The 15,254-nt window shown below is 30.9% G+C and overlaps 1 protein-coding gene across 1 annotated transcript in view; it reads left to right on the top strand.

Annotated features, from left to right (window-relative positions):
- Positions 1 to 1,392: 1,392 nt before the first annotated feature.
- The window catches only part of LOC124363352 (double-strand break repair protein MRE11-like), a 30,227-nt gene continuing 16,365 nt past the window's right edge, over positions 1,393 to 15,254 (top strand). Inside the window, exons 1-6 of the mRNA XM_046818601.1 lie at positions 1,393 to 1,728; positions 3,575 to 3,737; positions 4,607 to 4,746; positions 8,538 to 8,728; positions 8,849 to 9,056; positions 13,346 to 13,533. Of these exons, the coding sequence (XP_046674557.1) occupies positions 1,638 to 1,728; positions 3,575 to 3,737; positions 4,607 to 4,746; positions 8,538 to 8,728; positions 8,849 to 9,056; positions 13,346 to 13,533 (981 nt within the window). The 5' untranslated portion in view covers positions 1,393 to 1,637. The remainder of the gene's footprint in view (positions 1,729 to 3,574; positions 3,738 to 4,606; positions 4,747 to 8,537; positions 8,729 to 8,848; positions 9,057 to 13,345; positions 13,534 to 15,254) is intronic.

Genomic DNA, 15,254 nt, shown 5'->3' with positions numbered 1-15,254 from the left:
GTTTCAGCCACACTTTTGACAGTCTGTTTGGTATACTTCTCGGGCTTGATACTTCTTTCATGCATCGTTACTTTTTCGGATATATAGTAGATTTTATAGTTTTCTTTCTTGAGGTGTTGGATGGAAACTAGGTGTAAAGACATCATATAATGTATAGCAGTTCCTCCGTCACTCCTCCTCACCACTCTCCATTCGCCCATTTCTAGGCGGAAGGTTTGAGTTCTGATCAGTTTTAGGACTTCTCTGTTGAATCAGATGTGCTGTTTGGAAGGAAATATAATCAAATACGATGTTAGAAAGCCCTTCTCCTCAACAGCTTCCAAGCTCACATCTTCCCATAGCTTTAGATTTCCTATGGTGGACATTAGCCACTATGATGTATCCTTATCTACGCAGGATATGCTTAGCCAACCACAAATAAAAGCTATAGCGTTACAATGACGATGTGGTCCTCCCTTTTCCTCCACAACTTGTTCGACAATAGCCATCTGAATTTGATTCATCTGATCATTGGTTAAATTGTTTGCGTTTTCTTGCTACTCCGTTTAGTTTTACGTTTCTTTTGCTCTTCTAATGAAGCTTCTCAACAGCTTCCGAGAGTTCCATAGAATTTTGTTGGGGTTGCTGGTGATTAAAATCCAGATTCATTTCAATAAGAGCTATTTAGCTGCTCGTCTTCAGTCAAGAATACCTCTGGTAGTCAGTGATTGCACAGAATTTATTATAAATTCAATATTAACAGACAATTTTATGTTCCGTAATAAAATTATTTAAAAAAATAAAACACCAGATATGACATATTTCCAAAATAAAATACGATGGCGATAGGAAATACATTTAATGATAAACCTCGATACAGATTTGAGTTATTCATTGGTTCTGATGTTTGAAAACAAGAAATTGTTGTTTCTCGAATTTAATGTGGAATCTTTTCCAACTTACACATAATTTCTACCTTCGACTGATTAAACTCTACTAACTTTAACTATCTATAGTCCAGTAATAAGTTACTAGTTAGTAATTACCCATTTGATTCTACCTTTGATTGTATTAGTAACAGAATATAATATTGTGTAATTATTATATAAAAACTATTTTATCAATTATGTTTCAGACTGGATTAGTTATTGTAATATAGAATTTGTTTCTATTTATTTATCTCCAATTTAACATTATCCAAAGTGAATTCCAAATAAGTAACAAGTTAGCACCGTGTTACAGTCTGCGTCCGTTAAAATCACATGTTTAATTAAACAAAGCTTTTTGACTAAACAACAGAAAAGGTTGATTATAATTTATAATAATATTTCTAATAATACTGGCACAACTGTCACGAACCTTTCAAAACGACAAAAAATATTTCGTTGCTGTTAAGAAATTCCTAGTGCAGATCGAGGTTTTATGTCCAACTCAGAACCCTGTGTAAAAAAATCCGAAAATATAGGGAAAAAATATTATTCCCGCCATCGCACGTTTGTTTTGTTTTGTGTCTGTACAAAGTTAAGGTTATGTCATACTCACGAGGAGGAAATTCTCAGTATTCAGGGCAAAATAGACGGTTTTACTAAACATAGTTTTTGAGTCTAAGATTAATGTGATATTGAAGTTAGAGCTTGAAATATTTATAACATCGCGATATGGATTCAGATCACAATCCAGACAATGTGTTCAACATTTTGGTAGCAAGTGACGTTCACCTAGGATATGGTGAAAAAGACCCTATCAGAGGTAATACACATTTCGAATTGGTTTAGGTATTCTCTTATAATTTATTTATTCGTTTAACATTGCAGAGGTAATACACATTTCGAATTGGTTTAGGTATTCCCTTATAATTTATTTATTCGTTTAACATTGCAGAGGTAATACACATTTCGAATTGGTTTAGGTATTCCCTTATAATTTATTTATTCATTTAACATTGTGAGATTCTATTGTGTGGGTGATTATTTATTATAAAGGGAAAAGTATGATAAGCGGACCCAGTTTATTTTACATTGATTAGTACAATCATCGATAGGCCTACTTAATATTCATTTATCCAATACGCTTATAAATCATATCAACATATCTATAGTCATAATAACAATCATATTTTAAATTAAAATAACTATAGACATTATCTCACAAATAATTTAAATGAGCTCTAACGATCAAACAAACGATTAGATCTGGAAATAACAAAAACTCATAAATAATAATAAAATGATAACAAAAAAAACATTTAACATATAACAGGAAATGCGTAATTATTTATTTGTTTTCTCCTGGGTAGCAATGATTAACTGCTTTCGAGAAGTTGTTAAAGTATCTTCTCTAAAAACGAAATTCTCTTCTGTACTGTAATTCTCGAAATTCTCTACTGTAATACTCATAGAGATAATCGGCAAGCAGGTCCGCTGATATGCCACTTTTTAAATTTCATTTCACTGTCCTCCACGAGTTTTCGACTGTCTGTCATTATCTAAAAGAACATGTGTTTATTATATGAAACACATGTCTTCAAACTGATCTTCATACTATTGAATATCGATTGTTGTTGGTGTCAAGATGCGAGTACTATTAGTTCTTCTGAGATATGAACTATGTGTAAAAAATCATGTGTTTAATTTATCATTAATGTTGCTGTTATAGATATTTTGTTTTGGTGTTGTAGGCTTATGTACCTTATCAATTGTGAATATTCTGTTCTTTATTTTAAAGTAGCTTGCTAAGGTCCAGATGATGAGGAAGTAGGCTATTTATTACAAACCATCTGAATAATGAATGAATAATGATGTCACAAAATGTTTCATGTTTGTAGTATTAAAATTCGTTATATAAAATTAGTAAAAAAATATGTGGACTTCATACACTAAAATTTGATGCAATATATTAAAAAAGCAAATAAACTTTTATAGTAAGTAAGCAAAATAATAAATACAGAGAATTTGAATTCTCTTTTTGAATCAGATGTATTTTTGTTTTTGGATAGGTTAAATTTAAGCAATTTTCAAAGCCATCAATTGTTGGTAGGGTATAATTTTCAACCTAATAATCAATGAGAGTGTTTAGTCAGTGATAATATTGCTTTGATAAAAACCTATTTCCCTCATGTAAAAGTAGACATTTTAATCCATATTTCATAAATAATAACAAGAAAATTTAGGTTTTTTTTACCTTTTTTGATTAATCAGTGATATAACTAACAGTTAGTTCTGAATCATTTTGTTAGTTCTTAAAATGTGTTTGTAATTTGTTTTATTTTTCAAAAAAGTTGAAATACAAAAAAAATGTCTCTTTATTTGATAATGTATGACTAAATTGTTTTCACTAGATTATTTTGAAGTATAGTAGTATTGAGTCTAAATACAATTTCAGAAGTGTAATATAATTGTTCAGACATGTAATATGTCTCTACAATTAAATAAAACTCAAACGTCAGGATACAATATAATCAACAGTTTGTCCAAGAGGAAACTTTAACAGGTAACCAATTATAGACTTATTTTTTGTATTAGTTCAAGTGATAATACAATTCTTTTAAAGTTTAAAAGCGTTCTGTTTCCATTGTTAATTATATATGTTTTTTCAGGTGATGATAGCTTCAACACTTTTGAGGAAATACTACAGTTGGCTGATCAGAGAGAAGTCGATTTAATCTTGCTGGGAGGAGACTTATTCCATGACAATAAACCATCCCCTCAGTGCATACATCGATGTATGACATTGTTGAGACGATATTGCTTGGGAGATAGGTTTGTATTCTTCATGTATGAAATTAATCAGATGATGATAAAATTATTTGCCCTTATAACAATTTTATTCTACTGGCCTATATATTGGTATTTTGGGTAGATTTTGAATCTTAAGAGTTGATATATAAGGAAAATTAGGAAATACATTATTAATAAAATAATTATACAAAATTAATAATTTGAGAAATTATTAAGAAATAAGAATAATAATCTATCATGATAACCACAGTGAATATAATTCAAAAATTAACTTAACAATAATGCTAGCTATTAGAAACCAATTGATGTGCCAGAGCAAGTCTTAACTCTTTAAACATAGTTTAAAAGTACATATTTACAAGAAACCTACATTTTATGCAGTGTACAATAATTTTTACATAAGCAAATAGATAATATTATTCGTATAAATGTTTGTATTTCGAATAAACCTTTATCCTCGTCAAAATATATTTTGAATTTTAGGTTGTGAAGGTAGTATTGATTAAGAATGACAATATAATAAAAATCTGAGATGGTAAACATGTTTATTTTATAATTTACATATTGTTATATGAAAGATAATTTTGATATTACAGTAAGACCGCGTTACTCCACCACTTGATGGTTCGATTGTTCAGTACGTGTCAGATATATATTTTTAGTGTTCGATCGTAGCCAAACAGAATATAAATAGATATTGTTTACTGGTGATGTTTAACTAGCTTGCTTGGGGATGTTTGTTGTTGTTAGGATGCTCTGAAAAATACGTTTTAGTGTTGGCTAAAAGTGTATGTAGTATCCAGTATTCAAAAGCCTTATTTAGCCGTCTCTTCCAGGATTGTATACTTTTTATTTATACAATAATTTTATTAATCTGTTCCAACTTTTAGGCCAGTAGCGGTGGAATTTTTAAGTGATCAGGCAGAGAACTTTCAGCACTGTATGAATCCAGTTGTTAATTATGAGGATCCCAATTTGAACATATCAATCCCTGTGTATTCAATCCATGGAAATCATGATGATCCCAGTGGTGAGTATGACTAACTCTTTGTTGTGTGAGACAAGTTTACTGTGAATAAGGTTATAACCCATCTATAGGCTGTTACAATACTGCTCTGTTTCCTAGAACTATTTAGTTTAATATGTTATCAAACACAAGAATGAGATACTTTAAAATTTGCACCAGTCCATGTTAATCTGGGATTGAATAATATTGAATGTAATCTTAATACTGGCCATGGTTTTCTTTATACTGGCAGGCTGATTTGTAAGAGGTTTCTTGGACCACATAAATCTTATAATTTGTGACTTAAATTGTACTTTTATAAATTTTTATTTTTTGCTTGGAATGTAGAAGTTAATTATATTATAAAAACATCAATATTTGCCTGTATGTCCTTTATAGAATCGTAAACTATTTGACCGACCATTATGAAAACTTGTATGTATACGTATTTTTCCACGGAGAAGGTTTATATGCTATACCCATTGATGTAACTCGCCACCATTCGCCACTGCAAAAGATACAAGTTTTCAAAGCCCCTGCTCACTATAAACTGCAATCGTGAGACAGTTATGTATTCAAGTAGCCAAACACTGTTTGAAGGCACTAAGTTATGATGCATATTTGTTTTTAAGATACATTTCTGGTTGAACTTAAAGCTTGAGTGTTAGATCACTTTATAATAAAGTACGTGTACAATGGCTATAAATATACACCGATTTTCTTGATAGTGGCAATGAGGCAAACTCTACATCGGCATTAGAAATTTAATTCACTTGAACCAGAAGTGCACATCACGGGCAAAGCTTATGAAAAGCGTGTGAAGCTACGGGAAACAGCTAGTTGTATTATAAAAAATACATAACATCCAAAAAAATAGCACAAAAGTACAAATTTTGAGTTGCCTTGATTTTAAAAAAATTTTTGAAGCATAAATAAAAACTAGCTAAATGATGCCTAAAATTATCTCTTAATAAGAACATATAAAAAGTATTTTGATAATGCAAAATAAAAATGAAGTGCTCACAGTGATGGAACGGTACAGTGTTTTTTTTAAATTAAATGTTTCTAGTCCCATGTTAGTACTTTTTTGTTTTGCTTTGATCTACAATGCACGATTAATTCGGTACCAATCAGAAAAGCAACAAGCCAGAAATAAATGAGTGTTACAACTCTACAAAAGGAGGGGTTGACTCAGATCAAATGTGTGATCAAACATCGACAACAGAAAAACAAGACGCTAGCCTCTCTACATCTTTTACGGAATGATCAATATAATTTTTCTTAATTCCTATGTCATCCATGCGCATAACAAGTCATCCAAAGGTAAAGGTTCTCTTACAATAAGATAAATTGCGAAGGAGCTTTGAGCTTCATCGGGCTGGGATGCAATATCGTTTGCAAATGCCCAACTTGAGGAAACTCTTCGATGAACCATTGTGAGAATTCAAGTAGAACCAACAGCTCATCTAATCTCACCAACAGCAATGATGAAAAATATGCAACATCTGTCCTTCAAAATGACGCCAGATAACAACTCACTTCTGCGAGCGTTGTTCTCAAGCTATGTGGGTAGATCGTTAAGGACAATTGTGCAAGAAGTGCACAATCTAGTGTAAGTTAATAAAACTATGTGTCTATTATTACATTTTAAGGTTTTGTAAGCAATAAAGCTCATTTTTATAAAAAAAAAACAATCGTTTTAAAAATATGTCTTAATGTAGTCTTCCAGGCGAAGCCTTTCCGGTAATGTAAGTTTCTGGAGCCTTACCAATCTACAATTAGTATTCTAAGTACTTATTGAAAGTGAATGGAAAATATAGAAGAATAAACTGAAGTACTGTGTAGGGAAAAATGTATTTGTTGATTGAGAAAGACATGGCTGGCAATACGTGAAGTTATTTATACGTAGAGTAATCTTCTGATGTCATTGTCACTGCCTTCCTTCATCATCACTACCACCTCTATACCCCCCTCCACTCATCGCCCTACCACCACTCGGGCACATTGACAGCCTTCCTTATAATATGCAATTATTTGGGACAACATGTTGAACAAGTTTTTAAATGCATAAAAGCAGTTGACTTTTTAATAAAAAGTTCAACATTTCTGTCAGTATTATAACATATTGACAGTTTAAGTTTATTAAAATGTGATTGTACATTACTGTATGCGTATATTAGGAAATTTATAATTGTAAATACCAAATTATGTTCTTGACTGATTACGGAATTAAATTGAGTGGCTGTTTTTAGTCACAATAGACAATTTTATACTTACTATCGGCAGTTTTGTGGTTAAATTCGCTTCAAAGTATTTATATCAGTCAATTCTGTGGATAATTATCTTACCATATTATTGTAATCTCAATCTGGTTCACTTGAAGCACTGAGAAGACTTATGAGCCACCTCAACCACCAACATCTTGTAACAGAGAGCCAACACGGATTTTTAAGAGGTAGGTCAACGACCTCTGCCATAGTGAGCCTGGTAGAGTTTCTTGTAGAACAAATTGACAAAGGAAATTTTGTCACAGCTGTATTTCTAGACTACAGCAAGGCCTTCGACTGCCTAGGGCATGAATTAATCTCAGAAAAACTAGAAGGCCTTGGAGTAAGACATTTGTCAAAAAGCTGGTTCATAAGCTACCTGAAAGGGCGAACGCAGGTCACAGAATTGCAACAAACCAAGAACCGTGTCACGAGCAAGCACCGCTCCAACCCATTGCCAGTGACACGTGGTGTGCCCCAAGGATCCGTCCTGGGACCAGTCTTATTCATACTGCTGACAAACGATTTTGCTAGCTATATTCAGAACCCGAATACAATGACAGTAATGTATGCAGACGATACAACGATACTGCTCAAAAACACCAGTGCAAATGATCTTTACACAGACACAGCAACCGCTCTGAATAAAGCATTTCAATACTGTAAAGCAAATGACCTAGCAGTAAACCCCTCCAAGACATCCCAGATGAATTTCAGCAGGAAGAGAGAAGAAATTCTTGAGACCCCAGGCGTACTGATGGAAAGACATATGAAATTTCTCGGGCTAACCTTGGATGATAAGCTTTCCTGGAATCACCACGTAGACAGCATGTGCACGAAGATCAGCTCAGGTATTTACGTTGTGCGAAGGATCAAACAAATTGGTGGCCCCCAAGCAGCAAAAACAGCATATTATGCACTAATAGAAGCCCATATCAGATATGGCCTCATTATATGGGGAGGAACATCAGCTGCTAATGTCAACCGAATACTTATCCTTCAAAAAAAAGCAATAAGGGCCCTTGCAGACCTTGGGCCGCGGGTGTCCTGCCGAAAAGCATTCAAAACACTAGGAATAATGACTGTGGTGGCTCTCTACATACAGGAAGCCATACTGCACGTCGACAGAACAAATGTCCCTACAGGAAGAGACCTCCACTCCTATGATACCCGGCATGCGTCACAATGCATCCTGCCAATACATCGCACATCCCTTAAGGAGAAAACACCAACATATGCTGGCCGAAGACTGAAAAACCTACTCCCGCCAACCCTGGGAAGCCTGACAGGACTGGAGCTGAAGAAGGAACTTAAGAGGTGGCTGCTTGAGACACCTGTCTACACTCTTCAAGAATTTATAGAAAACACCAACTGCATCAGGACAACATGAACATTTGAAGCAGAATATTAAGCCTTTAGTTTAAATCGCTAATTTTGTACCTTGACTCTATCACATGTCTTGATGATATTGTAATAAAGAATGATTGATTGATTGATTGACGTAATAAATTATAAGATTTTGAATTAAGTCCTGAACTGTTTTTATAGGTTTTGGCCGTATTGCGACATTGGACTTGTTAAGTGCTTCTGGGTTGATAAATTACTTTGGGAAGTGGACAGACCTTACACAGATTCATATTAGTCCATTGTTGCTTCAAAAAGGAACGTCTAGATTAGCCATCTACGGTCTGAGCTACATCAAGGATGAGCGGCTCTCGAGGCTCTACAAGGACAGAAAGGTAGCTCTTTGATTATAGTTTTGTGACGTACAATAAAGACCACATTTGAATTTGATCTTACTGTTGCAAATTAATGTCAGCGATGGGAGAAATTCGATTACAGCGGTTTGTTTATTTCAGGTAACAATGCTTCGGCCAAAGGAGTACGTGGAGGACTGGTTTAATATCATGGTTCTTCATCAGAACAGAGTTATGAGAGGTTCTAAAAATTATGTACCGGAGACAGCGATAGACAAGTTTGTAGACCTGGTGATTTGGGGTCACGAACATGAGTGTCGTATAGATCCAGAACTGAACCCTGAACAAGGTTTCTATGTAATACAGCCTGGTGAGTAGTTTGGTCTCTCTACTTACAACTTGTTTGGCTGCAGTGTTTAATGTTATTTTGTTTGTTTTTAGTAAATTGCCTAGTTCTGTCCGGACAAAATATAATGCAGAATTGTAATAAATATGTTTGAGGAAAACAGAATATATGATTACTATTTAAAAACAAAACAATATCTCAAATTTGAATATTTTTCTATAAGATTTTACAAAAGCCGCTTTGCTGAGAGATAGTATTTAAGGACATTATAACAGTTAGTTAAAAAACCATTGAATTTCTTATATTTCTAAGCTTAAAGTATTAATTTATTTTAGTGTCTAGAAAAAGCTTTATAGCTCTAACTTCACCTGTTTAAATAAAACATTCATGACCTTCATCCTTTTTAAATTTAAAGTTTTCTACATTGTATTGTTCATGGTAGTGGTAGGGTTTTATAACTTTTAATATTTTAATACAAAAATGCGTTCACTGGTTGGGGTACTATCAGTTTGAAAACATAAACAGAAAATATTAATGTAAATAGAAAAAACATATAAGCAGTTGAAATAAAATTTAAAACCAATGTTGAAGTTAACATTTTATGAATGTATCACAAATAATGTTAATTTTAAACTATTAAATTCAAATTGAATATTAAAGCTTTTAAAATTATTGTTGGATACTTGTAAAATAAACTATCACTTAATAAAACAAAGTAGTTTATTGAAACATAACAACAACTGTTCATACTCAAATTGTAATGTTCTTGGTTGACAAATAATTATATCATAATGTCAATAAAACACTATTAACAGACATTTGCCAGTGTTCCAATAACAGAATCAGAATTTTATTGTATTTTAACTAAAAGGTAAATCACAAACTGTATTATCATTTAGAGATAAGTTATTTGCAGCACACCAGTCGCTTAGTAATTTTGAACTAACATATAATCTATAGTTAATGAAATCCTTACTACTACTACTACTACTACTACTACTACTACTACTAACTTTGAGCCCAGTCATCAGCAAAGAGGAAACTCTTGACACCCATGTTTTTTATGTTTATTGGCAAGTCATTAACATAAATGTTAAAAAGTATAGGTCCAAAAATAGAACCTTGTGGTACACCATAGTCTCAACAACCCTTTCCTTTGATTTAAGTCCGTCATTAAAACAAACTGAGTTCTATCTTACAAATATGAATCAATAAGTTTTACAGAACCAGGTTTAAACCCTTAGTAAGAAAGTTTCATATTCAATACATTATGCTTTAAGAAGCCTTTGACATGTCATATGATCTAAAACTAACCCATAAATCATCTTCCAAATCATTAAAATGTACTCCTTATAAGCCTAAAACCATATTGACTATCCGAAAATATAGAAAGGCCTTCAAAATGCTGAGATATTTGTTCATGTAGTATAGATTCAAATATTTTTGATATTACTGTTACAATTGATATAGGTCTATAGTTAATCTCCAATTTTTTATCTCCTTTATTATACACCTGAACAACTTTAATATTTATTAGCTGCTTTGGAAAAACATTTCCTTTAATTAAACAAACATTAAAAAGATGTGTTAAAACCTCACCAATATATAACTGGCAGAACATTTTATAAGAGAAGTGATACCATAAATATCTAGGACATTTACTATTACACGTACTTTGTTAACTTTCAAATCAAAATTATACTTAACCCTTTGAAATTGAAAGTTGGTTGCAGGTCTTGGGTTTTTTCAACATTATAGTTGAAATCATTATTACTAACAGGTATAGGCCTACTATTACTCACTGTATTGATATGGACAATGAAAATTATTAAATGCATCTGACAATATCATATGCAGCTATTTTGGTTTTACAGTTACGGTTGGTAAGATATTCCATAATTTCTTACTTTTGTTTTCTGCAATCTGAATTAGATTATCAAAATAGCGTACTTTGGTATTTTTTACTGCTGTTATATAATTTCGTTTTAACAACTTATATCTGTCTATTAACTCATGACTTTTATAAATTTTACTTAAGCTGTACGCCTTATCACATTGCTCTTTCAATTTTTTAATTTCACTGTTATATTATGTATTATCTGACTTTAGACTTTTAGTGTTAAAATATTTCATTTCAAAATATCCATTAACAGCTCACATAAAGGGATCAAGGAATATTTTTAAACTTACTTTCATTATATACATATATCTGTCCAGTTAATTCCTTTAAATCATTTTTTAAAACATACCAATGCTGTAATCATCTATTATTCTAAATAAATTATATGATATACGATTACAAGTTTATTACTAGGTTTACATGAATCTACATTAATATTTACCTTAAAAAGGATATCATTATGATCTGAAAATACTGTATGTATCACTTCAAAATTCCACCTAATTCCGTGAATATCAGTAACAACATTATCTGTACAAGTGCATGACATAGGCCTAGTAATTTCTACAATTATTGTTATATTAAGACCAAAACAATAAAACAGGTTTATTAAATCTCTTTTACAAATCATTCTTATAATGAAATTCACATTAAAATCTCCTCCAATAACCACACTAAAATTAGGCCTAAATAATAAATTAATTTATACAGACATTCTAAAAAATGGTTAAAATACAACGGTTCATCATTGTAGGGTCTATACACAGATAAAACAATTACTTTTTCCTTGACAAGTTCAACTGGAGCAGCAACTTAACAAACCATTTCAATAGAAAGTTTTTTGTGTTGTACTTGTACAGTACTATCTCAATATATTCAAGCCGTCATACATGGGACGCAAGCTTTACAACCTGCTGCCAACCGAGATGAAGACTCAGAAGGGGAAGAACCTGAAGATGGCACTGAACAGATGGCTGGTGACCAGGCCGTACTACACGCTGGAAGAATATCTACATGAAACATGACTATCTTAGACATCAAGACTGCTCAACTCTAACTTATACTAACTTTTAACACTGTGTATTTTGACGCCAATACATTTCTCTACGAAAATTGTAAATAAAGAGATTTTGACTTTGACACAGTTGCATAACAATATGGCAGCACCTCCGTGTATTCTGTTTGGCCTACCGTAAAAAGAGGCTATTTTGAAACCAGGCAATGAAAGAAGAATACTTCATAAGCCTTACACCAATGTTGAATTTTACAATCAAGTTCGTCAAACTTTTTCGTTGACGTTTTACTCGTCAACATGCCTCATTGGACAATAGTTTATTCAAGTGAATTGTATAATCAATTAAATTTAAAATGGCCTAATATTTAATCAGTAATAAAAATACATGTTAAGAATAAGAATAAGAATTTTATCCTGCCAGAAAATATTCCACACAAATACATTGGCACGTCAATACAATGTTACAACTTTTGTAATACAATGGACATTCTAAAAGTCTTGCTTCGTCCACGCTGTTGAGATGTACTCTTCCACTGAATAGAATTATCTTTTACATAGAAAATAATTTAGTTTAGCTTTAAATTCCATATCACTTAGCATCCTTATATCTAATGGTAACTTATTGTATAGTCTAATAGCCATCATCATTGGGCTTTTGTCAGTTTTAGCTAGTCTAGTTTGAGGTGTTACATTATAACATTTGTACTACAAGTCCCATGTCCACACATGAACATACTAATATTCACCAGGTATCCCTAAAGTCCCATCTCTTCTTCTAACTTTGTAGCCATTGGGAATTTTAAGATCTCTTTTGGAGATAATTAAAGTCTTAGTACGAAAAGAATAATTGTAAATAAGTTGGCTCTGTTTAACATAGCATTATTACCCACCAGTTAAACTTTGACGTTTGTTCAAACCATTTTGATAGGGTGGTTGAAAATAGTCTTTTTGTGTCTTTGGTTTTGTCCGATCAACATCTTTAATTTGAGATATTATTCAATGGTTCATCCCATTTAAAGTCGTTGAGTCACCTCCCATTTCGGGTGAGTCGTGGTAATTTTGGAATCCATTAAAAAAATGCCATGTAATGTTACATATTCCAAGAGGAGATTTGAAAGTTCTCAACTACGTGGTTTTGGTGGAGAAACAAATCATCTAAGCTAAAACTTTTAAAAATAAGACAAAATCACTTAGTCTAAATTAATCCCAGGATTAGTATATTTCAAAGGTTTTGAAATACTTGTATAACTTGTGAATTATTAAGAAAATGTTACACAATATTGCAGTTGATAGTAACCTGAATTTTAAACTTTACTCTTATAGCGACATTAATTAATTAATTATAATCGTGTTAATGGTTTATGGTAGACTCATAGCTCAAGCAATAACTTGTTACAGGCAGTCCAGTTGCCACGTCTCTCTGTGAAGGAGAAGCTGTTGAGAAGTTTGTTACAATTCTAAACATCCACAAAAAAGAGTTCAATGTAGAGAAGATAAAACTGAAAACAGTCCGACCGTTCGTAATGGATTCATTAAATCTTTCCAACTGCACACTGAATCGCACTGATGGATTGCTCAGTGACGAAGTAAGTTTTTAATAAGAAAATTAAAAAGGAAATTTTGTACAGAATTTTGTTGAATTTTACAAGTTTAAATAAAATAATATTAAAAATATTATTTGAATATTCACATTGATCTTAAAGTAATTCCATTTTGTATATTCTTTAAAAATCACAACACTTATCTAAATTTATTCGCCTATTGGTATACCTACTTTAATGTAACTGATGTTGCTTTAGGTTATAATTAAATGTAACATAAGTGCTATGCTTAATGTTTAATTGTTTCATGTCCATTTAGGTCTTTGAATTGTAATATATATATATATATATATATATATATAAAATTATATACATTAAAATTTTAATGTATATAAAATATAATGTATTTTAAAATTATATACATTAACCCTGAGTTTCATAATATATATATATAATTTTCTGACAAATTGAAACTCAGGGTTAATGTATATAATTTTAAAATAGAAATTTTCCCATTTAGGATTTTAATACATGTTATACGTAATTTTTATACTTTTATTTAATAAACATTTTTAATTTTTCAAATATTTAAGTTTTAAAACACTTTTTACATAACACATTATTGCGACAAGTAATTTTTTAATATATCCTCGAATCATTTAAACTTAATTTATACAATTTATAAATATGTATATTATATTATGTTATTAACTCCACTTATAGGGGTTATCTATATATATAACCACCCCTATAAGTGGAGTTAATAACATAATATAATATACATATTTATATATTGTATAAATTAAGTTTAAATGATTCGAGGATATATTAAAAAATTACTTGTCGCAATAATGTGTTATGTAAAAAGTGTTTTAAAACTTAAATATTTGAAAAATTAAAAATGTTTATTAAATAAAAGTATAAAAATTACGTATAACATGTATTAAATATATATATATATATATATATATATATATATATATATATATATATATTAATGTAAAGAAAGTAACTAAAACCCTTTTAAAAATCTTTTTATTTTTATTAAAACTATATATAAATAAAAATAAATATTAAAAAATATATTTATTATATATTTGTATAAAAACCGAAACACGTGTATGTAATAAAAAGATTTTTAAAAGGGTTTTAGTTACTTTCTTTGCATTAATGTATATTATAATGTGTAATAATTCTTTTTTAAAGCATCGGCAGTTCCGCGTTACAGGCGTTAGCCGCATTATAAGGGTTAATTTGATCTTATCTGCATAAAAAACATAATTTATCTTTACAAATACAAATATAAATGACATTGTAGCGATTGTTTACTATAAAACATTACTAATAAACTAATAATAGTTGTAAATAAGTTCCTACTGTATTGCCAATGTTTTATACTTCTTGTTATTGTATAAATTATGTTTAAATGATTTGAGGATATATTAAAAAATTACTTGTCTTGATAATGTGTTATATAAAAGATGTTTTCAAACTCAAAAATTTGCTAAATAACAAATGCTTGCAAAAAACTCCACAGTTTCAAAGAAACTAAGTACAATGTAATATAATGTTTCAGATATGTAGAAATATATTTTGAGTAGGCTTTACTGATTAGTAGTGTACGTGAGTATGTTGTTGTCAACAATTGCCTCAACTTTTCACAATATAGTTTATAGCACTGTAACAACATGTGGTTGTAAATATTGAGACAAATAAATAAAAATAATAAGTATTTTATTGTTACTACAGTTGGTTCACTGCGTCCC

This window comes from Homalodisca vitripennis, chromosome 5 (assembly GCF_021130785.1).
Source record: "Homalodisca vitripennis isolate AUS2020 chromosome 5, UT_GWSS_2.1, whole genome shotgun sequence".
Taxonomy (NCBI): domain Eukaryota; kingdom Metazoa; phylum Arthropoda; class Insecta; order Hemiptera; family Cicadellidae; genus Homalodisca; species Homalodisca vitripennis.
The sequence above is the reverse complement of the archived record's forward strand: the minus strand, read 5'-3'. Positions and strand labels throughout refer to the sequence as shown.